This window comes from Columba livia, chromosome 7 (genome assembly GCF_036013475.1).
Source record: "Columba livia isolate bColLiv1 breed racing homer chromosome 7, bColLiv1.pat.W.v2, whole genome shotgun sequence".
NCBI classification, from domain to species: Eukaryota; Metazoa; Chordata; class Aves; order Columbiformes; family Columbidae; genus Columba; species Columba livia.
The window spans coordinates 33,276,138-33,303,439 of record NC_088608.1 but is presented as its reverse complement, the minus strand read 5'-3'; the positions used below and the strand labels follow the sequence as shown (position 1 = coordinate 33,303,439).

The 27,302-nt window shown below is 39.9% G+C and overlaps 1 protein-coding gene across 6 annotated transcripts in view; it reads right to left on the bottom strand.

The window, feature by feature from the left end:
- Positions 1-27,302, bottom strand: part of UBE2F (ubiquitin conjugating enzyme E2 F (putative)) — an 84,990-nt gene that overhangs the window by 42,582 nt on the left and 15,106 nt on the right. For 5 of the 6 annotated variants that reach the window (XM_065069153.1, XM_065069155.1, XM_021286589.2 and 2 more), the window contains 3 exons: positions 18,547-18,614; positions 9,624-9,694; positions 3,335-3,392 (listed from right to left, as the gene is read on the bottom strand). In XM_065069153.1, the coding sequence (XP_064925225.1) occupies positions 3,335-3,392; positions 9,624-9,694; positions 18,547-18,614 (197 nt within the window). The remainder of the gene's footprint in view (positions 1-3,334; positions 3,393-9,623; positions 9,695-18,546; positions 18,615-27,302) is intronic. The other variant, XM_065069154.1, reaches the window with a different exon arrangement.

The following is a 27,302-nucleotide window of genomic DNA, read 5'->3' as shown; positions in this document are numbered from 1 at the left end:
TAACCTGATTTTAAAAGTGTCTAATACAGGAATTCAGAAATAGCACATTCTGTAGTGCCTTTGCTGGTACACAGGCTGCTGTGCACAGTGGTCCATGGAAACGCATTCAGTAGCGGGAAGAAGTAAAGTGGAAAAAGAGATAATGCTCAACACTTAGTAACATAAAGAGAATTCAATCATGGATGAGATGACATTGAGTGCAACAAAATGCTAGAAAATAAAACTGAGTTAGCTTCCACCCTCCCCCCGCCCTCCTTAAGAATTCTCTACACTGTTAAAACGTATTTTATCAGATAGCTTTTAAAGAGTATTTAGGAGATTTCATTTTTTTACTTCAGAAAGTGAAAAGACATCATTTAAATGCCTCTTCAAGTTTCTACCCATTTGTTGCTAAAGAAAGGGCTAAAAAGGTCACAGCAGTTTGAAGGATTTGTCATGTAAGAGCTCTGCTGCCACCACAAGGATACAGAAGACGAGACAATCTAAAACTTCAGCCTTCTAAAACGTTGAGCTGTATCTGGTTTCTGCATCTGGCTTTTGAGGTTTTATCTATTTGAATGGTTTTACTAATGCGCTCAGAATGGCTGCATTAGTAACACCTGCCAATTTTTGTCACAGAAATACAGTACATCCCCACTGTCCAACATTTTAGCAGTCTTTTAGAGTGCTTTATCAGACAAATTTTGGTACTGCTCCTCCAGAAAACCAGGCTGTCTTCATGCTATTGACAAGCGGAATATGAAGTGCTGACTTTCAAGTCCATCACTGGCCAAGCCCAGAAACTATCCATAGCACTACCGTGCAAAATCACACAATATCCCACTTGCGGAGAGGAGCAGGTTCTCCAAACCACAATGTGCAAGTGTTGGAAACAACGGATTCAGGAAGGCTGAACTGGTGGGTGCAGGTGGCATTTTAAGAGATAAAGGTAACCTGGGTCATATCTCATGGCTCTCGTTTGTCACCCATCACTCACTGTTTCATGTAATTCTGCACTCTACAGTTAAAAAGTACCTACCACAACTGGTAATGCACACCGACAAATAACCTGACTGCGTCTAAACACAAGGAGAAACTTCTCTACTTTGAGGGTGCCAGAGCCCTGGAACAGGCTGCGCAGAGAGGTTGTGGAATCTCCTTCTCTGGAGACATTCAAACCTGCCTGGACACATTCCGGTGTGATCTGCTCGGGTGAACCTGCTTTAGCGGGTGGGTTGGACTAGATGATCTGCAGAGGTCCCTTCCAACCCCAACCATTCTGTGACTCTGTGTGGCCATACTGTCAACAAACCAGCACGATTCCATATTTTCCATCTCAGAAGCATGTACAGCCTTGGACACGAATCAATTTTCAAAACACACAGAAAGGCACACATGAAGCTTCACAGGTGACAGTCAGCTGAAGAGCTGTGATAGCACCTGATAGTGGCCATCAGGAACCCCAGCTCTGACTGAGACCCACCTTTCCAATATTTATTAGTCCTTTCAAAGAGCACACTCAGAATGAACAAACAATATCTTCCACAAAGAACAGACTGACAGCAGATGCTACTTACCATCTACTTACAATCTGTACCCCAAGCAAAAACACTGTTTGGGGAATATTGCTTGTGGCTCATTGACATCCCTGATGGCTATTTCTGCTCCACTTTTTTTAAGCTCCTTTTGAGCCAGAAGCACAGTGTAACAACAGCACTTCTACAAAGGCACAACTTGCCAGTCACAATCCACATGTGGTGCTTATTTTTTAGCGATGAAACTTCAAATCACATTAAGTGACAACATGACAAGAGAACACTTACTGAAACTGCACATTTATTTAAAATTGAGACTCTGCAGACAAAAAAGAATGAAAACTTTGCAATTTGGGGTGGGGTTTTTTTGAAAGCTATAAAATGTGAGTTTGCAATTGTGGTGCTTCAAAGCCCATGGGTTAGAAATTAAATCCAAGGGGGATTAACAAAATCCAAGTTAAGCTACTATGTCATTTCCTCTTGCTGAATCTTTCATTTCAACACCCATGACGTTAGTGGGGGTTCTTTGGGGTTTTGTTTGGTTTTGGTTGTTTTGGTGTTGTGGTAGGTTTTGTTGTTGGTTTTTGGTTTTGGTTTGTTTGGGTTTTGTTTGTTTTGGCTTTGGTTTTGTTTGTTTGCATTGTGGAGGGTTTTTTTTATTCCCCTTTAACTTATCGAAGGTTAAAATGCCCTAAAATACTTCATAATATGCAGTAATTTGAGTCTCCTGGTCAGTGAGATTCCAGGGTGTTTAATCTATGAAATTAACCATGTGCAATTAGCAAACTGATGCAAGAATAAAATGGTAAGGATGATTAATACACATCTTCCATCATTATCAAGAACAGGTAGTTAAGTACATACAATGTCAACAGCTGTTCCCACCCATAGTCTTCATATATGGCAGTATTTTAATCTCTATAAGAAAGATACCATGAACAAAGCTTGAGAGCAGATGAAAAAGTATGTACATTCTTGTCCAGTTGCAATATTTTAATATTGTTGTGCTAATTTTTTAAACAGGCAAAGCTTAAAACTTGTAGTCCAAAAACTTTCTCTGGGAATGAAATACAGGGACAGGAACATAACCAGTTAACTTAATTATACAGTTAGTGTCTTGATTTAATCTAATACAAAAATACAAACCCAAGGACAAAACAAAATCATACTAGCCAATGAAAAGAAACAGGGAAAGGATGTTTACAAAAACACACAAAACACACACACTGATTCTACTTCGCTTCCCAGAACGTCAGATGCTCATGAAGAGATTTTACAGATGAAGAAAGTCAAATATCTCATTCATAGTGCCAAAAAGGAAACCAAATATTAGATAAAGGTAATCTTCAATTTGCCTTCTGAAAAGAAACAAACAGCCAACATGTACCTTTCATCTACATAACATAGCTAACCTTCTTTAAGAACCAATTCTGGCAAAGTTCCCCATAAAAGCAAAAGGGAGATTATTGCTCAGTGCTCTGCAAGACTTTACCAGCAGCAAGGTCCTTTGTTGCCCAGGTAAGAAAAAACAAGACCAATCTTCCTAGCACGGTTTCTCAGAGTCACCTGTAGTCATACCATTCTACAAAACTTTTTATCAGTCAAAGCAGTATTTGTGCAGCTATGCTAAAACTAGCAAACATTTCTAGAAGCAGTTAGCGCTGTACTTATTGTTTCAGTATTGCCACTAACGCTTGTTGAAAGACAAAAAAATTTAGTTGTTTCTGGAGCAAACTGCCCTATCAGTCTCCTTCCAAGCCCATGAAAGTATTTTAAAAGATATATCTAGTTCAATGTATGTATCTAAAAGGAAACAGTACCTTTAATGTTCTAGTTGGAGCCCAGCCAGTGCCATCAATTGAATGTTCTCTCAATAAACTGGAAAAAAGACACACATATCATACAGTGCAACTTCTTGTTAAACAACCTTTGTCAGAAATCTTCTCAGAAAACATTAAGAATTTACAAAATAATTGTAACATAAGAGTTATCTCTTGCACTATGTCTAGGTACTGGGATTTTAAAGCACAAGAATTGCTATGTCTTCCTAGAATTACGTTCTACATAGTGTCATTACAAATCTCCAGATCCGAGCTCAACATCTTTCAAAAAACCCTAATTACTTTCATCAAGCAAAATAATTGTCACAGAAATCCTTGTGATACAGTCTCAACTTTGAAGCTTTCGTTTCCCCTGAGCACACAGACATGTGCTCTAGTTTGGAACACGTTTATCTTTGGTGAAGAAACATGCTTGCAGAATGTCTCATCTCTCACCAAGTCTGCCACATTTCAGTCCAACAAAAGGGTACGTTTGGTGGGATATCTAATTAGAAAGAGAGGGTTATCACCATCTCTTCTGTGAGAGGACTGCAGCTTCTTAAAAGCAGAGACAGGAAAGTGAAATAGTTTCAGTCTGTCTGCTCAGGAAGGTTCTGCAACAGCTGTAACAGGAGCAGATGCATCTGGAGCCCCTGGGGACAGAGGCCAGGAAAGTCTAGTGGCAGCATCCCACAGTCCTGTTCCAGCAGGGGAGCTGCTTTGCAAACTTAACGTTTTAAGGCTTTACAAACTCAGTGTCATACATCCCCAACCAGAAATCACAATGAGAACTGCTCTGGGCAAGAGTGATTGCTTCTAAGAGGAAAAAGTTCCTTATAGACTGTAATACATGCACCTGAATTTTAATACGAATATATAGAATATTAACAAAATTACGATACAGACTTTCTTATGTACGCATATACTGTACAGGAATTTTACATGACCTCCAAGTTGAAATCACTGAGGTGTATTCAGTTGGTTAGACATTATTGGAACTACAGGTCAAAACACCAGCAGTTATGAGAAGTAAAAATACTGGGGACCAGGGTGTAATCGAGAAATGAGCTGAAGCCTTGCTCATATTTGTGAAAACAAAAGTAATAATCTGACTGAGAAAGAAAGAGTCTGGAAAACTCCTTGAAGTATCTTTTCACAATCATGTCTTCCTCTGTTAAGCAGCAATCAAACTGAAAACTTGTACAGCCAAGTAGCAAAGCACAAAAATCCATGATGACCAGCAGCTTCTACTACTGAAATGATAGGGTTGCAGTGAAATAGTCTCAAACTATTAGGTTTTACCAACTTTCAGGATGACATGTATTAAGTAATTTTTAAATTACAGCAGATGACTGGACTATATAGGCTATCCATACAGTTCCTTACTGAATGTACTGATTTATTTCAAGGAAATATAGTAACATTGATCCTGTTCTCTGTAGAGAGACTAGGAACAGGATGATCGTATTGGACAAGACTGTTCCATCTTAACTGTGCTACTAATCTCATTTCTGTGCCTTAAAAGAGATAAAATATGCCATTACCACTGATGCAGCTCAAAACTAATTTCAGAAGCATTAAAAGCAGCATTTTGTGGTTGCAACTTTTGTTCATATTACAAAAGTAAAAGCAAAAATGATGCTGAACATTAAACAGGCAGGATATTCAGGTTTTGAGCAAATTGACTTTTTAGCTTGCTTTATGTCTGTTCCTCATAAAATTTTGCTACAGTACTCCCCTTTGCCTCTTCATATAGCTCACTGTGAACTTAAGAGCGATAAATAAGTCAACACACACACAAAAAAGCAGGAAAACATCCCCTGATGGAGCTCAAAGTGCCTGAGTATATCAGCTAAGTCTCATGAACACCCTTCCAGCTTCCCAAAACCTCAGAGCTCTCTCGGCACATCTCCAGCTGTGAACATCAGCAGTGAGGACTTGAGCGCAGACACTCACACCTCTCACAGAGCTCTGGCGCAAAACCCAAATGAAGACAGATCAATGTACCTTTGCCTAATATGTCTCATGTGCTGATATAATTCATTTTTAGAGCAGCATCCTCCTTCTTCCTATAGGTTAGGAAAGATCATTAATTAATCAAAACCTTTTCCCAGTGCAGGGTGTCTAGAGAAACCACATCTCATGCTCTCCACAGGGACGACCTGGATAGAGGTGCCAGTTTGGAGGTCTGAATGGTGATCTGCTCTCAGAGCACCATAAACACAGCTGAATGAACACCTAAATGAACAGAAATACGCAAAACACATCATGAGCTACTTTAGTGGATGAACAAGCATCTGCATCAAGCTTCTGTTCAAGGACCTGTTATCCATGGGTCCTGCTGCCATAGACAAGCTGGACTACTAGAAAGTGCTCAAATGGCATGACCAGCAGTTTTCCTCACCCTCTCCGTGCTTCAAGAGGCTGCCTTTGACGAGCTGCCAGATACACCACAAAAGCCACCCTTTCTACCAGGGTTTCGAGACACCTGATGGGCAGGAAAATGTCTGTACTTGAAGTGACTATTCTAAAACGGCCAAGACTTCGTCAGCTCATATAGGGGTGCCAGAAAACCCCTCTAATATAATTTAGATTGAACGAAGATTCAGAAGCTTCCCTTGTGATGCCTGAGAATGAACTTGCAAAAGTAAAGAGAGGGGTAAACCAACTGTACAACTTCTTCAGCCTTGGGGACGAAGCAGCAAGAATGACAAAAGGGACAGTGCTGTGGCACAAGGAGGAGTTTGTCAGGTGGGGAACCTCAACAGGAACAGGGAAGGACACTAAACCACTATTTTCCATTTGCTTTGTCTTCAGCTGTAGTAGGGTCTGAGAAAAGCCAAGCATGTGCTCAGTCATGGGGGGACTGGAACTGATAATGGCACCTTAACATCTGGTGTTTGTATCTAAGGAAACCTCCCAGAACATGATTTCAAATCCTTATCAGTTGTGGGGTTGTCCGGTGCAGGGACAGGAGTTGGACTCGATGATCCTTGTGGGTCCCTTCCAACTGAGAACATTTGATGATTCTATGATTATATCTGAGTTTCTATGGGAAGACTGCAAAATCGCTACTTCTGAAGCTGTAGTAACTAAAACAGCCACTGATGTGACCAGCCAGCTGCTCAGCTTTCATCTCCACAAATATGTTCTTGCTCTGTAATTTCTGCACGGAGAAAAGCTTTAAGATTTTTTTTTTTTTTCTTTTTAAATATACGACATTCTAAAGAGACCTTGCAAAAACATCTACTGAACTGGGAATTGCATGGCACTAGCAAGCTTAAAACTTTCTGAAACTCCGTCTGACACAATTTACACCTTAAGTGACTAAAAATTACTGTAATGGGGAGATTGGGCCTGGAGAAAACCTGCTTTATGTAAAGATCTTGGATAAACACATTTATCAACATAAAATGTCAGTTCCAGCAGAACTCTTGCCTGCCTTTTGCCAACAGAAAGTATCATTCAAGGGAAGTTAAACTTAAAAAGCTGTAAATCCACTTCAGAAACCCTCCTCTGGCAGGGACACATGAGACGGGCTATTCTCTCGCTCACCTCTGCTTCCTGCCCCCTGCTCAGCCCAGCACTGCCAGTGCAACCATTGTGGAGGCCATGCTACAGACTGGATGAGAGGAGCAACTGGTGTAGAAAGGCTTTCTAAAGAGCTTTTTGTTTCCACACTGGCACAGCTGAGGATATTGGGAACAGCACTGGGGAACAGAAACAAGCAATCAACTTAATCAGCTTTTATAACTGGAGAAATTGCAACACTGAGCTATACTAGATGATACAATTAATCAGTCTTCAAACACTACTCCATTCAGCACCATTTAATAAGGTTTGATCGCTTCCTGATGCCATAACTACGACCACCTATTGCCAAAAAGGGCACACCTAACAACACTGACCAGCTCACCACGTAGCAGAGAAGCAGCGAAATTTCCTGAGTGATTAAACTAGTCTAAAAGCTTATGCAGTCAAGGCAGAAAAACACCTCACACATAATCACATCCATAAGGGGAAAAAAAACCTCAGTGACACGCATTACATACTGTCAAGAAAGCATATGCGGTAAGCAAGAATATCCTTTCTAGGTATCTTGATGTTTTCTAACCACGTGTGCAGTGGAGGCAACATCCCCAAGTATGGTCCAGACCTAATTAATATGGTCCATTGTTAACACGGTGAGGAGTAACTGCGATCCATAAAGCACAGAGAAAACAATTCTTTTCCTGCCCCAAACTATTACACCTGACCACAAGTTCAATTATTCGGTATGTTTTAATTCAGGGATGATTATCAAACCAATACATACCATAGTGTGAGGTATGTTTAGTAAAAGACAGTTAGGAAAAATACTGATAGAAAGTTTTTTCTGCTTTTAAAAATAACTGAAGCTATTTTAATGTAAAGACTCTAGTGTAAGTTGATTGCAGGTGCTATATTTAGAGTGCATTCTCCATTATAACAGGCATAAAGCAATTAAGTTATTTTAGTTTTTCCATTTAAATGGTAAGACATTTCCAAGGTTTGATATGTTAAAGTATCTGACAATCAAATAAAGCTGATGTTTCAGTGCAGCTGCTGAAAAAATGACTTCACTTTATTAGAATTATGGTGTTTCAACACTACATTCATCCTTCATAATTAAAACCATTTAAAGACAAGAAACAGTGAAACATCCTCAAGGATGTGAGGCTTTATTTAATCTCAGAAGATGTTGCACTGTAGTCGGAGCTTAAACTTTTAGCCATCTTTTGGTGTTCAGTATGTCTTCTTCCCCCATTAGAAACAGTTCACTTATTCATTCCTTTACTTGAGCTACCTGACTCAAAGTACCTCAGCTTTCTCCACTGCCTAAACCACAAGGACACTGGTAAATTTAAACAGTAAATACATGATCCTCAAACCAGTCTCCCTACTGTCAAGCGACAAGTTCAGCCATGTAAAATGCAACAGTTCTAGAATGCACTGAGAAACACCACGGGGCTGGCAAATTTGCTAAAAGTAGCAATACATATTTATCAAAACAACCTTCCTGTACCACCAGCATATAACTCCAAGGAACTATGGACAACCAGATTTGTAGGTGGCCTCCGAGGATTTAGTAGGTTTTTCCAGTGCTTTTAAATACTACAGTCCCTGAGTGAGGTAAATTCTGTGGACACCAGCTCCTCCCCATCTGTAATCCCACTGCAGTCTAGCACTATCAAGCACCAGAAAGACAACCATGGCCTTCTCAGACTGGTTTCCATCACATTTCCATGAGACGAGCTGTGCAGAAGCATGGAGCAGACAACTATGGCCAAAGAACTGGTATCGGCTCTTCAGCTGTTATCAGCTGATGGGCCTGCCCTCTCTATGAAGTCTGACAGATTGCCCCGTGAAAACTTAATTTCCACCAGGACCTTGAACACACCACTAAAACGGGTTTTAAATCTAGAGGGAAAATTCAGCTTTTTTTCTTTAAGTGCTAATTTGCTACACACGGTTTGGGATTTTTAGAACAGCTTTCAATCTCACTTATATTCATTGCTTCTGCTTCATCTACTTTTTCTTTTATGTTCCATTAACTTGAAAAATGACAGTCATGCTTTCCACTTCAGTTTATGTTTTGTTTCTGGCCAATTTCACCATCAGGTACCCAAGATGAGACACTGAAATTACAAAGTTTCAGAAACTGATTTTGAAGAGGAAACATTACTATCATGCAAAGCCACCCAGCAACATAAGCCTCTCACTTTGGTAAAGCTTTTAAGTTTCTTATCTTGACTTACACTCTCCCAACTCCATTTTGTTATAACTGGCACATGTGTTTATAGTGGATATTAAATGTTAAAATAAACAAATAGTTACCATCAAAGTTCAAGAAATACCTTTTCCTTCCTTTTTGAAATGGTTTTCAAGCACTTAACACATTCAGACTTTAAACGAGTAAAGCTTTAAGCCCTTTCAGGGCCTGAGGACTATTCACTTATAGAGGGAGAAAACAAAAACACCTAAGTTTTGTTTAGGTTGGAGTTTACATTTTATACCCCAAGTAGGACAAAACATTAAGTCTGAACCTGAAAAGCCAGGCTCTACATGATCTCTAATGCACAGAAAGTACAATACTTTTTAGTAGATTTCTCATTTCCTAAGGGTCACATGCCACTGATTTGCACAATCTGCTGAAAAAAAATACTGGCATGAAAATTACATGCAATGTTTTAATAGCACACAGATAAAACTTTACAGTTAGAAAAACAACAAAAAGGGAAAAAAAACAAAAGCAGAATTCTGCTGCTACCTTAGGCAGATTTCTCCTGTCTCTGTAATGTTCGGATGCCAGATTCTTGTCAAGCATTTTACCTTTGGAGGCTGCCAGAAGAGAAAACATTACGATGTTATCCATTATCTCTTAAAATAAAACTGTATCACAAGTCATTGAAACCATAAAGTCAAATATATTTGATATTCACAGTCTAGGTTTGTATGTTAAAGACACCAATAACGTAACCTACAGGAGTTACACCAGCTTTCTCCACTCTTTCAGCTGCTCTCAACTTTACAGAAGCTGGGCTGGTATTAGGGTTTTTCTTTAAAGTTATGTTTTTCTAAGAAAGTCAGGAAAATGGACTCTCTTCTCCTGTCTCCTTCAGGGCAAAGAAAACATTCTAAGCCATTCAGTCTCTTTACACTTAACCACCAGGACAACAGTTTAAACCACAAAACTACTGAGTGTTTTCCCCCAAGGTTTATCCAAGCCAAGGGTTTGTTAAAAACCTGCAGAGGGTGCAATGATGATGACCACGTCAAAAGAACATATCACAAAAAACATCAAGAAGGTGTATCATATCTGAACTTAAAACCCTAACATAAAAAGCCACCCAACTTACTTTCAGGCAAGATCACCTGATTTTTGAATTCCACAGTGCGTTTTGAAATACAATTTCTTAAAATACAGTCTCATTTGCTCTAGTTTTGTGAAGTAAATAAAGAGTGGGTCATAAAATTTCCAGTAGCTTAGCAACAGCACGTTGTTCCCCCCATGCTCTCCAAATTACATTTTGCAGCTTTCAATCAAGCAGGTGATTTCTCATAGTAAGTGTACTGGAATACATCAGCACAGAGCAGTACCTTTCATAACTTCAATTAAATCACATATCGTAGATGTGGAACTATTTTCCTTCACTGCTTCCCGTGAAGTCCTCAGTCAAGAGACAAAACAGCTGTATTTGGACAGTGGCATGATGTGTTTTTTCTCATCACTTTGTTCTCAACTTCCCAATTATCTTTTCAGTAAAATATTTTTTAACTAAGACTAAGAAAATATGCATGGTACTAACTACCAGTAACGTATCTGCCCAGCACTAGAAGAAGAAACATCTATCACCACAACGAATCTGCAATTTATAGTGTAGACATTGACTTCTCTCCACTCTTATTTCATGTTTGTCCAAGGGACACTCACTGTCACAATGCTGGATCATGGCATTATTGAAAACTAAGTGGCACGGAGAAAACAGTCTGAAACTTTTTACCTTCAAAACAAATGTTGTTCTTAGAAACAGCACAGCTTTTCATTAGCTACATCTTCATGTTGTTTTGAAAGATTACGTCTAGTTATCAAGAAAGGGAAAGCAGCAGTATTTATTGCATGTCAGTAGATCAAGATAAAAGAGTGAATTTCTACCTTATGCACCTTCAAACAAGGAATGTATTGATGAGCAGGAAAAAAAGTAAGCTTTAGACAAATTAAACATTAAAAAAAAATCCCTAAATCCTCAGAAACAACAAATTAACTGGTGTCTCATTTTTTTTGTATCATGGAAACAAAAGAATTACTTTCTCTTTTCACAAAAGTGTTTTTCATTGCTAAAAGTCAGAAAAAACACACTCCTGACAGTAAGACAAAGATTTTCTCTTTCTCTCTCCTTTTTCATTTTTAGACAGGACAACTGCAGCACTACCATCACTTTTCAGACAAAACTTCTCCTTCAAGCTTGTACCGAGTCATCTTTGAGTCTTCCTGACGCCAACAAATCCACACAAGATTTCCTCGGTAGAAGATGCTTCACTTGAATACTTCCAACCATCTCCAAGTCATACGTGTGACACTTTGCACAACAAAGCTTACAAAATCCATTTATTTCATCGCACAAACGCTTCTTTCACCTCAGAGAGCGCAACCTGCACAGGTATAATAGATCCAACCTCAACTGGTGGTTACAACATTGAATGGATTAGTTTTCTTCTCCATTTCTAAGCAGCAACTTATCTTTCAGGATCTCTCATCAGTTCTGAGAATGGAAACTCTCTGACCTTCACATCCATTCTCAGTCCACTTCAACACATCGGTGAATACGCATAGACAGAACAAGAAAGTGTTGCAAGCATTTGAGAACTACACATATACAGACTTCAGTGTTGGTGGATGTTTTCAGAATAAGCTTCAGATGAAGTTTGCCTCATTTCTTTAAAAATGCAGCTAATAAATAATCTCTCTCTCTCCTCCATTGTTCTCACCACATGAGAGGCTAAATATATAGTGCTAATCAACAGATGAACTTAATAGTTTCAGATCACGATCAATGTGGCACTCCAAGAGGACAGGGGTACTGATACATATATCTTTTATCTGTCCTGTAACCGTAGTTCTCCACTTCACAAGCTTTTCCCTAGAGGGGGGATAGGGTTCCTAGAATAAACTAAGCATCATTTTTAATGGAAATGTTTTATCTAGACTCTATATAGTCCCAAAGCATTCTTGTAAACTGCCCTACATCTCCAACTCCATTTTTTTTTTCTTTGCAGTTTCTACAAAACATAATTCCCCAAAAAGAGACATTAACAAGAATACAGATTGCAGTTTGCCATTTCCACAACTAACATATCAGCCAGAAAAAGGGCCAAGACAGGCAGCTCTGCTGTTAAATTTCCAGCTTTTGACCACTGCTCAAGGTACCTCATGTCATAAAAATACCATTAAACTAGAGAATCCCTAAGACTGTCTACTCTGACAACACAACATGTCAAAACCACTGGAGCTGCAAACAAGGCCTCGCTTGCGGTGGCAGACAGTTAAATTGTATGTGAACATTAAACCAGATCCGTACTATTAATCAGGTTCCATTCCTTAAAGCACTGAGTCTCTAGTCTTGTAGCACCCGTTATTTTACCATCTGTACCTCAAGGCAGAAAAAAAGGGAGCTTGTTTGTTTTTTAAAATAAGTTAATCCCGTGGTGACTGCCACTCCCTCCCCTTTAAAAAAAAAATCAAAGAAAACAAACAAACAAACAAAAAAACCCCACATTTGCTCCCATTTCCCACTGATCCCTATTTTTGGGGAGCTGGTCAACCAAAAAAGCAGTTATTGGGGAACAGATGCTGCAGACACAGAGGTCAGGCAGCAGGACTTGATGCTACGGGCATCTGCTGTGTACACCATTAAATATTTTGCTTGCTGTTCCACAGCCTCCTCTGACTTCTGTATGGACAGCAACATTCCCAGCAGGTTTCGTAAGCACAAACACTAACAAACTCCTGTTCACTTTATACAAAAGCTCATAAACGTCCAAGCTGTTTCCAAGCAAGTATAATACTTCAAAATGCCAAGTGACAGGTTTACCAACAGATTTTAATATGTCTAATGGCATGGTAGCTTGAGGACACAGTACAGAATTAACTAATCCTGCTGCAGTTTTCTTGTGATCCCTCTGCAACATCTATATCAGTACCAATTGTTTTCTGTTCTGACACAATACCCCATTATCAAAGAAAGCGGTCCTTAGGCTATCTGGCAAATAATATGTTACATTGTCAAAGAAGTCTTTCCTTCAGTCTGTACACCTGCTAAGGATATAAAGAACAGTACATTGGGAAAGTATGCAACATATTAAGGGCAGTTTCCCATATGAATGGATATGCAAGCCAGGATCAGCCATTTTCCTTCCTAAATATCATGAAATACAAAGTGATTTGAACCGTGGAACAGGCACATCCCACACCCCCTGCATGGGAGAGGAGGAAGCCTTCATATACTAGTAGAGATTGATATTTTTTTTAGCATTACAAGTGAAGAATGGAGAAAAAAAGAATTTGAAACTTTGAAAAATAATTCAGAACAGATAAAACAAGCATTTATCTTCCAAAGATGTTTAATGCCCTAAAATACTCAAAAGTTAAATATCAATACCCTCACTTTTCTCACCAGGGTATCTTTCCACACAGATTGGTTCCACCTTTAGAGGGAAAGAACCCTCTCAGGATTATTTTTATTTTCTTTTTGTACTCAGAACACGGATAGTACTTATGGGAAGAACTACACTGAGACCAGAAAACATCAAAAGCTCAAGCCTACTGGTTTCATGCCATGCCCCTAAAACAGTGCTCTTAAAAAAACCCCAAACAAAACAACACATCACATCAAGGAAGTCTTGGGTGTGAAAGACTGGATCTGATCAGAGGATTCTGCAGACACAATGCCAGGTTTTCCCAAAGCACCTAAAAGCAGCCAGCCTGAATCAGATCAGAAGGAACAGATCTGAGGTGCACAAATTCTTTTGGAAGACATTTTGGGGCATGTATGGGATGAAGTCCTCCTTTCAGGATGTTTTTTACTCCACCTGTCCCTAGAAAGCAGAGGCTTTTCAATTCAGTACCATATTTATATGTGCATCCTTGGGAGCGTGACCAACTCTCCCCCTTCATTAGGGCTGCAGGAAAAATCACTTGGCTCCTTGCTCAGAGGCCACAGAAAAAGGATTAACAGAATTCCTGATTCTGGCCCCATGTCCAATATGGGAGTTCAAAGGGCAAGCAATAACTTTAATATTAATAGTTCTTTGTAGTAGTTTCACACTAACAGTGAAGAAGAAAAAAGGAAAAGATCCCAGGTCTGCCTTAATCAAGCAGAGAGAAATTTAACTGGGAACATTAGAGAGAGAGTAAATATTACAACATTAAGCTGACTGCAGTCAAGTGCTCATTAGTGTACTAACTGGACCAACTCAAAAAGACTACTGAAACACACAATTTCTCAGATGTTGCTTTCAAACAGCAGCAGTGTAGGAGAAAGATCTCTTCCAGACCAAAGATACCACCAGGTCCATTTCATTGTTTTAGCACCAATCTACACCAATGCTTGCTGAATTATTATAGTATTAAACCAGGAACAATGGAAACATAATAATTGAACTAGGCAACATGACCATGCACAGCTGCAGCATTTGGAAGAGCTCCTCTCTTTGGGAAACAAACTACTCTAGGAAAAGCCTCTGGCAAGATCTCTCACCTCTCTTCACCCTTTCTGTAAAGCACGGAGCAAAATGCAGCCCATCAGCCTGAAGGACTAGGGTGGCAAATTACTACTAGCACAGTAGCACAAATCTATCCAAACCACCCTCGTTCTTCCAACAGCTGATTAAAACCAGGAACCCTTTCCAGTTCTCAAGCTCAGATGCTTCTGCAATTACCCAAATCACCAATAGCTTAAATAGGTTCAGTTACTTATGGCCACAGCGGAAAAACCTTTATAATATTTTATTGCCTTACAGATAATCATAATAAACATTTCCAATACTTGGTAGAGCAGCTCAGTGGTACAGAAGTCTGATTAAACCCTGACCAGCTGAGTGCTCTGTTCACAAATGCACTTGCTCCAAAGCATCCATGCTGCAAAGCATCCCCCTCACATTTCAGGTTCTCGAATCTTTGCCCTAAGGCAGTTTATAGCCCAGGTACCTAAAGACCGTCTACATCCTAGTCGGTCACACCTAAAGCACAAGGATACATTTCTTCCCTGTATTCATAGACCCACTGCTTTCCAAACCAGCCTCCAGTGCTTTACTCCCTGGGCAGAGTAATATGCCATGGCTACAGTCCACAACACAAAATCTTCCAAGTTTTTCCCCTTTAATTACATATTCTTATACTCTTCCACTACACCACCATTCCACGCATCTGTTCCTTTTCCCGATGCAGACGCCGGATGCTTGCTTTTGAGGAATGAAGCCAAAAAAATAGAAGAATTCCCTAGAGGAGCATCAAACATGCAGGATTTCGGTAACAGCATTAAAGTATACCATTACAGAATCTATACTATAAATTATGCATTTTGTAGCTTTAAAAACAGATGGGGTTTGTTGTTGTTTTTTGGGTTATTTTTCTGCTGTAGGCTGAAAAGATTAGTTAGGAAACAGACTCAGGCTCTGGGGAAGGGCTACAAGGACTTGCCAGTCTTGTCCGGTATCCTTACTCCCAACACAAACACGTTCAGCACTCCTGCAAGGAGCTTGATGCAGATGTGCTGTATCCCAGCCTTGCTCACAGGCTGCAGGAACACAGCCACATCTGTGGGTTCTAGTACAAGCACTGCCATCACTTGTTTCAGTGTTGTTCTGCCTGGCAGAAAAAACATGGCCTCACCATAATTCTCTCAATATTTGTGAATATATAAACTTTAATTAATAACCTGACCATAACCCAACATTCAACTCACTGCATTTTTTTTTCTAAATTGCACCAAGGCAAACTGCTTACTTTTGTGTTTGATGAGAGATGTTCAGAATTTTAAAATATCTAATTAACATCTGATGCACATTTTCTGCCAGTGCTAAGCGGGGAACCATAACAAACGAGGAGATTGTTTAATTATAGCAATCGAGAATAAAAAAAAAAACAGATCAAAATTAACATTCAGCTCTCCTGTTAACACATAGGAAATCCTTTCCTGCAGTGGTGTTATTTAGGTGAACACATTAAACACAAAAATTTAAGAAATTAAAATTAGTATATATGGTGTATATATGTATTATGTATTGTTCCCCATGGCCAGTACTTCCAGAGAGGTTCAATTGCTATTACTGAAGATGACTATAAAAAATAAAAAAATAAAGAAATCAGACAGCGTAGAATGTGACAGGGTTTGACACTGAAGGCTGTGTTTCTCAGGTATGCGATGGCACAGTTTATTCAAGTTAGAACAAGGACGTAGTTGACCTTAAATGACCACATTTGTCTTTATAGTGCATGCATAACTTTACACAAGCTAGTAAAAGTGGTTCGTATTACAGTATGAAATTATTTGATGAAGTTAAGAGGAACATAAAAAAAACAAAACAAAAATGAAAAACCATAACCAATAACCATGCAACTGCAAATATTATTAGTACATGTAGGTATTTCATATAGAAGTGTATCAATAAAGACTAAACAATATATCCTAAACACTTTAAAAAAAAGTTTGAGCAGAAAATCCTTGACCAATATTACTATGAAAGGAGAGCACAACAATCAAAAAAAGGAAGGGGGAAAATTCAAAGCTGTTTCAGGAATGCTACAGTCCTCCACAAGCATGTACTTTCTCTAAGACATGGTGCGTGTCCCATGTGTTCATAGACTATAAATAAAGGAATATTAGGATACTGTGAAGGCATCTTCTGGAATGCAAACCCAACTCCTCTGTTTTCAGAAACATAACCTTTCTACTCTACTAGCAGTGTTAATGTACCCTTCTCCAACCTCAGTCTGGGAATTCAAGCTATTACATTTCAGACCACTGCACCTCCTTTGTACATGGATACAAAATGCTGTGACTGCAACTATTACATATATACAACGCTGAATTTAGACATGGGGAACCTGAACATTAAGTCAAGGGTCTTCCTGGACACGTTTCTCTAGTATCCTCCCCTACACATTCTTCAGCCTCCCCTGAGAGAAGAGTTCTGAACTACCAACATCAAATATAAGAAAACAGAAAGCAGAAGGATTGGAAAAAAAGTTACAAAAGAAAGTAAAATTATCAAAACTGTTCAAACAAAAAGAGTCTTCCTTCTTCCAGCAATTTATATACCTAAAGGCAAATGTTGCAATTCAAATGCTCAAATCAGTTTAGTTTCCTTACACATCGAACTATGGGGACACAGAGTGGCAGGTGTAATTTCTGAGAACCAGACGTGTGCCCCAATTGTTTTCCATTTTTGGAGTCAATCTTGTTCTTTTGACAGCTAAACTCTGAAAACAATGTCTGAAGTTATTTTTATTGTAATTGCACCTTTCCTCCCTTGCAAGGTTCTGCAATTTTAAGAAACTACAATAATGCAATACTAACGTTTCTCACGTTTTAAAAGGCCAAGCTATCTGGAGCTTTCTATTTATCTACACTAAGATATGACAATCATTTGTAGGTCCTCTGAAAAGCTGTTTTGCTTAATAACCATTAACTGAACAACCTAAGAGACCACCAGTAGAACTGGAGGAGTGTGCTAAAGGAGGCCACTAGTCCACAAATCTGCGCTTTCCACATCCTGCACTGCATGCACTCAAAAGGCATTAAACACCCAACTTCAACGTCAGAACTATAAGCACCAGTTTGAAGGCCCCAGTGAAACAAAAAGAAGAAAAACTTTTTTCTATTCTGTTCGCCTATTTCATTCTTTCTCTTAGATGTATTATTTTTTGTGAGAATAATCACTAAGTGCAGGTCTCAAAAATTATTAACGGTAGAGAACGGATGAGAGCAGAACCTCAGCCAGAAGAGGGACTCTCAGGTCTGACTCATCTGCACTTCCAAGCAGCTTCTGTCACTCAGTTACAAATACTTATTTTTTTTCTTTAAGGCATAATAACATTGAGGCAATAAAAGCCTCAAAGCTGTTTGGATGCAAACACTAGACTGTAAAAGAACAGCCAGAGATGAGACTGGAGCTCGCGTGGTACAAGGAGAGTTGAGAGACCTGGATTTGTTCAGCCTGGAGAAGGCTGAAGGCAGGGACCCTATTGCTGGCTACAGCTACCCAATGGGAGGGAGGGTATAGAGATTCAGCCAGACTCTTAGAGGTGCACAGTGATAAAGCAAGAGGCCACAAACAAGCTGCAAAAAGGGAAATTCTGACTTGATATAGGAAACAAAATTCACAACAAAGGTAATTAAACATTGGCACACAGGTCCAGGAAGGCAGTGGGATCCCCATCCTGTAAGATTTTGAAACTCCAAGTGGCCCAGGCGTTGAGCAACCGAATACAACTTTTAACGGTACCTCGACCTTGCGCAGGAGTTCAGATGACCTCCAAAACTCCAGGCAACCAAGATTTTTCTACAAACACATGATATTTTAGTAAAAAACAGAAGTTCCCTTCTTAGTCTTAATGCCAAGTTCCCTTTGAAGCTTATTACCTGGAAAGGAAATCTAAAAAGACAACTATTAGTTTAATGACAAATACTCACCACCATGTTGTAGGCATCAGGAACTTCAATTTCAAACTGAAACTTTCCACCTTGGTAATAGCCCTCATCTAGAAAAGCAAAACAAGAAACACAGTTAAAGAAGAGAAAATAACAGACACCATATAATACAAAGTATCTGTCCTTACAAAGATTAAAATAACAGCACGGTGTTATCATCAAATACTTAACCTCATTATACCATAACACTAGCTGCCACGTAGTCCAAAGCGAATGTGAACACAGTGTCCTCCTCCACTCCTAAAACTTTTAGAGCATAAATTTTAAGTCAGAAGAATAAACAGCTCCAGAGTGACCCTGGAAAATCCACCTTCCTGATGAGGCAATGTCAAGCTAGAAGAACCTGTGACTGAACTTCTCATGTCTGTAGAAACAGAATTCTGCCACACATTGGCCACGTGGCAGGCAGTGCCACAACATCGACCTTTGGAATGAGCTGCATAGATACTTCTCTTGGTAATGCCTGCTAAATCCTGCTCCAGGACTTAGCATCCCTTCTCAGACTTGAGCTAGCAATCACATATCACAAGTAGTATGAATAATGGTGTGCAAGAGTATGCTTCAGAGTGTATTACAATAGAAAAGCAAGTTAGCTCTCTTATTGTAATTATCTGAGGATGATAGTATCAGTTATAAAAATCTGCCTGCCTCTCTGTCAACCTCAGACTCAATACTGAATTATAAAAGTGGCTCAATTTTAAAATATGAAATATGAAAATATCTAGTTGCATTTAACCAGAGATAATATAATAGGATAAGAGCCTCCAGCTCTTGAGATGGCTGTGCTTGGAAGCTGAAACGTTTGCAAATGATCTGAAAAGTATCTGTCTGGCATGGCCATTATTGATTTTTTTTTTTTTTTTTTTTTTAATTTTCATTAAGAAGGAGAAACACGGGTACCCAGCCCTCACTGGGGCTTTGGGACACCTGAGGAGCGCTCAGGCTCAAACCACCTCAGGTACTCCAGCTCTGTGTTTCACAGAGTGCAGCCACAGCGAAGGTTTGAAGGTCAAGAAGGCTGGAAATCACAACAGTATTTTTTAATATTTTTTTTAAACAAACATTGGAAGGGAAGTTCTTTGAAGCAATCCATAGTTTACAGAAAGATTAAGAAGAGTTTTCTTGCTGTCTAGCTTGTTCCAAACTACCACCAAAAAAAAAAGCTCCTCTACTAAAGGTCATCAAACTCTTCTTCGAGGATGCTGTCTTCTGGACCTGCTGCCTTCCCCCAGAGCTAGCACAACCTTCTATTTTCTCCTACCAAGCAAAGGCACCACATTTACTTGCTCAGGTTTCAGACCACGCTACAAACTCATCACTGTCAGCACCAGTCTGTCCCTTCCACACCACACTGGCCATAACCACAAGAAAGCAGTCAGCTCCTACCCTCCTCCTCTTCACTGAAAAGCAGAGGGCATCACCCTGTTCAACAGCGCAAATCCTCAGCTGTGGAGGGAAGCGAGCCAGTAAAAGCTGATGCTGTCAAAGATGAGATTCGACTGTATGCTATACCCTGTGTACCACTCCAAAAGATCTGTGCTGCAGAACAGCAAAAGAGTTGCTGGGATGTACATCATGGTCCAGCTTATCCCAGGAGTCTGTGTACACCACTGACATTTCAGCACATGAACAGCATCAGAAATGCTGGACTGCAACAGTAGCATAGGTATAAAGTATGAAAACAGGGTGGCTGGTCTTCCCCATCCCACACAATGATGTTTACAGCTGCCTCCACACTGAACTGTGCAGCACAAAGCTGCAAAACTCAGACATTGCAAATCTCACTTTAATAACCTGTCCAGAACATATGCTTTTCAAATACATTCTCCATTTCCACTCCAATTCAATTTTGAAGTGTATTTGATTTATTAAACAGTCTTCTCAGACACGCTACGCTTTACCAGAAAGTAAATGCACATGTACCGATTTTTATAGGAAAAAAGCAAAATAAAAAGCATTTATCTTTTGCTTTCAAATATACTGTGATAAAAATCAGTATAACAAGCCGTTTCTAAAGAATGAGATGTAAAATGCAAGCTATATCAATAGCCCTTTGATGAAACTGCTCCCTGCCAAATGTGCAAAACACTCAATACAAGACTCTGACTGTTCCAGGAAGGAATAATTAGGAAAATGGTCCCATGTCTCCTTGGGAGTTCAAACAGCTGGAGCACCACCAAGTTACCCTACAGGACACACCTAGCTGCACTTGATCCACCACTTAGCACATTATAATAGCTTTTAAACCAAGTGTCAGGAATCCACACCATTTCCAAATAAAATGCTGTTCCTTGTAAAAAAACACAGCCAAAATAATCTCAGGTCTTTCAGTGATTGTACTAAAACAAACAAGTGACACCATACAGGAATTCAGGATTCATTACAGTGCAACCCATGTACCTCAAAGCCTTCTACAGCCTCTCCACTGCCCTCTTGCTCATAAACATTTATCAAGTTATCACTTCACAACATAAGTAATCACATGAAATGTTCATGTGTGCTTGTGCAGGGAGAAGCCGACTGCCAGTACAGCAAGGTAAAGTAGAAACACCAACACTGTTAACATTGCTCAGGAAGTCCAGCAGTGGAAAGTTACTTTCTTTGGCTTAATTTCAATAGTTCCTTGATTTTGCAGACTTGGAGGGAAGTATACAGCAGCTCATCATATTCCACCCCTGCTAATGTGAAATAGATGCCTGTTGATGGATGTATCTACATGGGTCTTATGTCAAAGAAAATCCTCAGATTTAATGAATCCTTACTGTAATACAATTGTCCAAAAGAAACATTCAAGAATGGCTCCAAGGGAGGAGAGCTTTCCAAAAGACTGTCGGATTCCTGCCAGTCAAGCAGCAAGAGAAAAACCATGCTCTGCACATCTCTTTTCATACTGAAAACATCAGGCCCCCAGCCTCTGCAACGTGCAGGAACATTAAGGCAGGCCCTTAGTTCCAAGCAGAGACAGCAAGATCACTCTGATGTTGCTCAGGAGATGCTCAGGGCAAGATGAACAGTTGTTTTTGCTTTCTCTGGTCTTCCTTCCCATTTGGATCTGGCTCAGGGCAGCTCCACTTCCACTCAGCCACAGCAGCAACTCCTAGCGCCCATGTGCAGACAAGGCGAGCTCAGTTGAAGGAGGCAAGCCCTTTCTCACTTCACAAAAATCATCACAGCAAAAAAAACACAGAGTTTCCTCCCAGACTACTGATATGAACTGGTGTGCAGAGGGGTTAAATTATCACCAGAGTCAGCAGAAGAGAAAGAGCAGGAGCAGACAGTGAAAGAACATCCCTTTTTCTCTGCAAAAACATTCTAGGTTAGCTCAAGCACTTCCTAACTGCATATTAACACCTCCACAGGCCACTAGAGATTACTCATGTATTACTGCCATTTTCTTTTGTTTTTCTGTGTTCTACTTAAGGCTGAGAAATCTATGGAAGACTTGGAGCACTTTAGACATTGTACTTCACACTGCAGGTCACTTCCACATACTTACACGACTGAGTCTCCCTCAAAGACAAATCAATACTCATCACTGTCTTCCATTACAACTTCTCATTTCACGTGATGGGTTTACCTTGCCATCAGTCCATGCTAGCACTAACCAAAAAGTGTACTGGGTACCCTACTGGTTCTGTTATAAAATAAGCAAGGACATATTTACCAAATGAGAAAAGTAAAGCATCACTCCTCACAGACCCCTCCTTTTTTTTTTTTTTTTTTTTAACAATTCTCCCTGCATGTTTGTAAATCTTTTCACTAAACAACAGTAAAACATGCTACCCATTATCAGTCAAATGTATATTAAAAACTCATATCTCTGGAGTGTCTCAGTACCCAGCCAGAAATCTTGCAATGCATTAACAAGGTAAGTCTTCACAATGAAGTAATCTTACGGCATCTCAATCAAGTATAATAAATAGATTCTCCCACATGGTAGTTTCCTTCCCTGTGTCCCACAACACCTGCACAGACTGGGATAAAGACCCTCAATTTCCCAGGCATGTTAACAGTGGTGGGAAAAACTGAAGTTCTGGCAAAGTTAATAGTGAGGAAAGTGCTATAAATAAAACACTCAAAATAGCTTTAGCACATAACTTGGGAAGTTGACGACTGAGGAGACTTTTGCAAAAGGGAATATGTCTGAGCTCCAGTTTTCCTCCTGCTGCTTAAATTTATGTCTTCAAACTGTATTAACAGAGCAAGCATCCTTCCCACTTCAGTCTCAAGTTTCCTTATCGACAACCTGACTCTAATCTTAGCTTGCATTTGTATGGTATTTTGATGGCTAAAAGTGCTGTGAAAATACTAAACTAAAATTTTATCACTTTAGAAGAAAATGCAAGATAATTAGGACAGGCCACAAAGGATGTGCTTTTGATAGTAGCTCCCTGAATCGGCAGCACTGAAATATTCAGCCGTACTCACCGGCATTTGTCATTTTATGGAATGCAAAACACAAAACAGGCTCTTTATTAATTCCCTGAAGAATGGGACTCCAGAATAATCACACTAGCTCCAAACTACCTGTCCTGGTTTTGTTAAAAACAAGTATCTCTTTCAGTGAATTTGCCTGTCAGCTAAAGCCTTCACATTAACTGTATTTTCCTGGAGAACCAGACACATGTTTTGGTAAACCTAGCAATGGAATGCAAACTTATTGATAAGCACGGATGGACATCTCGCGAGAGGGGCGACGAGAAACAAGAGACCAAGAAACTGACCAACTGTGTATAACATTCCATTCACGTGAATACTTCATGTAAAAGTGGGAGATCACGAGGATCTCGTTTGCTTTTCCCTTTTTGCCTTTTCCCTTCTCCTTATGGCCGACATTAGGAGAGGACCTTGCTAGTCGTCCCTGCAAACTGAGGCCTAGTGAGAGACTGAATCCAGCTCCGGTTGGCTGCAGAGTCTAATCCAGGACTTTGGTTGCCGGCTCTGCAGTTGCTGAGACTTTCAAGATTGGTTTTGTATATTTTGTATTATTTTATCTATTCTTATTAGTAGCATTAGTAAAACATCTTTAATTTTGTCCAACTCTCTTCACTCTGTGCTTCTTTTCCTCCCAATCGCCTCTCCTTGGTGGAAAAGGGGGAAGAGGGAGGGGGAAGCAGCGGGGAGGGGGGGGGAAGAGGGGGTTAACAATACATCTGCCAGGGTTTTATTGTCACCCCGCAATCTTAACCCTCGACACTACCCCAGCTGTCTGGGAGTTGCAGAAAACTGCATAACCTCTACCTATTCCTCTAGTTTGTTTTTTTTTTTTCCAGGTCATTACCATATTTTAGCTTCAGCTTCCAATTTTGTGCTCCAAATATTGGTGCAGCATGCAGGACTCTGCCCATGTTACAACCATCTATCTCCTTATTTTTCCCAGCTTTTGATCCAAGAAGGTACTGGCACAAAAATAAGAACAGAGGCAAGTGATGGCATAAGGGCATTTTTCAATGACAGAACAACTGTTTCAGGTGACAAAAAGAAGCTTCAGATAACAGAGAAAGCCAGCAGCATCTGCCTTGGGAACACAGAGTTTGTCCACTGTGACAGTAAAATCTAAGTCTTATCCAATTTCTAGCATATGCTATTATATGTTCACTCATGGTGTACTGAAGAAAGCTATAACATAAAGGAATCAGAATTTGCGAGGACAAGTCACTTTTTATGTGAAAGCAGTTACCCTCTTAAAGATTTTCTACAATTTCATCTTAATTTAAAACTCACTGTCATCAGGATAATTTTGTGACACTAAAAACTTGTTAAGAAAGGTTATAGTGAGAAGTGGAGAGCAAAGGTGTGGCAATTGCACATCCCCCTGAAATCTGGAGCCCTCAATAGGGCAGCTGATGGGGCCTCTTGTGCTCCACTATGCCTGACCCACATACACACCTAGAGTGGCACCAAGGTGTTGACAGTCACATCCTCCCCTACCCCAGGGCAGGGGGACTTCACCTCCACCCAGCTCAGGGGGCAGGAAGGATGGGACCCTCAGTCAACTGACAGGGTCTTCAACAAGGGAGGTGCCCATAGAAGCTTCTGGACTATGTTTAATGCCCACAGCCAGATCTGACCAGGATATAAAATGAGGTCCCCACCGAAGACCCCCTTGGGGTGGTCTTCTTAGAGCAGCAGGTCTGTGAACTGGAGCCCTCCCCTTAGACTGGGACGCTGTCTAAGGAGACTTCTTGGGATTGAGAGCGCCTCGTCTCCTCCTGTGGTGCTGGGCTATTTACTGGATATATCCTTTCATGAGTCCTCACCTAACCCAGGAGAGTGATTATTTCTTGTGGGTACCCTTCAGTGAGAGACCACTGGTTCTGTTTCTCATGAGTGAATGCATAACCATAACCATAGTCCATTTATTGGCTACACTTTTCCAGCTAAAATAAAGTCTATTTTGGAACTTGCTGTCCACCAAAAATTGACTTTTGGGGTGCCTCCATGACAAAGGGAGCTGAAAGTATCTCTGTTTGACAGTAAAGTTTATTTTCATATTCAAATCAACTTTTTAGAGAGAACCTGAAGAAGCTTCTTTCACTGTCCTTCCAAGACCCGCCACACCTGAAATGACTGCATAAAACAAAGCATCCAAGAGCAAGCTTTGTCAGTAACATAAGGCTCGAATGTTAACTGCAAAAGGTCTTGCTAGTGTTAAAAACACAGTCAGTATCTTCATAGTACCCTGACAACCAGCTACTTTCTCACCAAGTAAACACGACTACATCTTTTGGTGTAAGATTCCTTTTAAATGTGGTTAAATAATTCAAGCTCTAATGTTAATCAGAATATAAAAGAACTTAAACATGAGTATAAAATAATTAGCACTTCTTACCAGATCTGTGATGAAGGATGCAATATCTAACTGCAAATTAGCAAACTGAGAACCTTAAGAAATGAGCCAGCAAGAACCTCTTTGCTGTGCAGACTACCAGCCATGGCTTACGCACACTTACTATGAAAGTCCAAACAGCGAGGAACTGCAAGGCAGCATTAGACATTCCCTGGCACCCGCAGCTGCGCTGAGCCCAGCTCTTGTTCCACAATTGGAAAGCCGCACAGATATTTGCAAAGCCTTCCATTAAGAGCCAGATGTATAAACAGAATTTCTAGAAGTTAACTCAGCTCCCCAATGCGAGAGGCAGTTCCAGGCAGGAGGAAGAAAACTGCCTCTTTCTCCTGACTCTCAAGATTCATGCAATGTTGTTTAGACACTACAAAAATAGTTGCCACAAGCAAATATTTTGGCCCATTTGAGCCAGAAAAGTCCTGTGAATCACTCAGTTGCCTCTTGGTTATCCCAGAAAAAAACTAAGACGTAGCATACTCTAAAGAAAAGCTACCAAGATTTCCTCAGTATGTGTTACATTCTGCCTTTAGAGAGCTGTACTAAGCTATAGCTGATCACAAGATTCTGTACCTGAATTATGCACAGCTGAAAATAGATGTTTACTTCGGTCAGACTGCAACTGCAGAGGCTTCAGCTGTGCAGCTATATTTAGAGTAACATAATGTTAATTAAGATCATCTCATTCCTAAGATCATTTCAGGAATGAAGCTAGCAAAAAAAACCAACAACAACAACAAAACATGCTCTGCACACAGCAACTGTCTCTGACTGCAACATCTTGCTGCACAGCAGTTAACAGACAAAAAAATGACTATGTATTTAGATGCAGAATTAGCATGAAGAAGCTATCATCGCTTCACATTCAAGATATCACTAACTTGCAGGGTGATGATCTTGTAAAATCAATTCATTTCTAAAATATAATAAAGCAGCATCATGTAAACTGCAGGACATTTGGTGCAAGCAGACTAATTCTCACCAAGTAAACGCAAATACATCTCCTACACAGAATGAGAAGTTCTATAATAGCATTTGCACTTATTTTTGATTACACTGATTGGGGCAGTCTTACTCATCTTTCCATCACAAAAAGGAGGCAAATGAATGGACATGTTAACAAAGACCACACAAGATTTCTACTGCTGAGGAAGAGCTAGTTGATTTCGGCTAATAAGCAGCAACAGTGACATCTAGAGCCCGTTCGACTACTAGATACTGGATTATCAGAAACTTTCCTATCACCCTGTTAAGGGTAAACCACTATTTCTACAGATAAGACATCAGGATGACCACCATACTGCATCGGAATTCTGCTGTCAATAAGCATCTACAGAAAATGTGCATCTACAAGGATTAGTTGGCAGGGAGACACTGATCCCAGCATATCTAACTCCAACAATTCAGTGTATTGCACATCAATGTTCTCACTTAAGTAGCTGCACAGTCTCAAAGGTAACACACAGCAAAAATAAGAAGTGCATGTGAGGTTTAAATCTTCCATGCAAATTAATCCATAAAACACAAATAACTTTTTCTTCTAAAATGGACGGCTACGTGAGCAAACTCTGTAATTTCACATGGCTATTAAAAAAGTTATGTGGAAATGATACATTCTGAAAATGTTTTCATTGAACAGCACACCAGAAGCAGCTTCACAGAACACTTAAGTTGTATTAATTTCCACATACTTGAATATTCAAAGACCAAGAGACTCCTACTTGGCTAAGTATCTTCAGACAGAGAGAGATGTGAAGTTTTCCAGTAGTGTTTTATGTGTCATCTCTCTCTTTACCTCTGCAGAATCAAGCAATAAGTAGAAGAGAATAAATCTGCAACATAGCAGGGCTGTAATGCAATATTTTCTCTAGATGTAGTCCAAAATTTTTTCTCG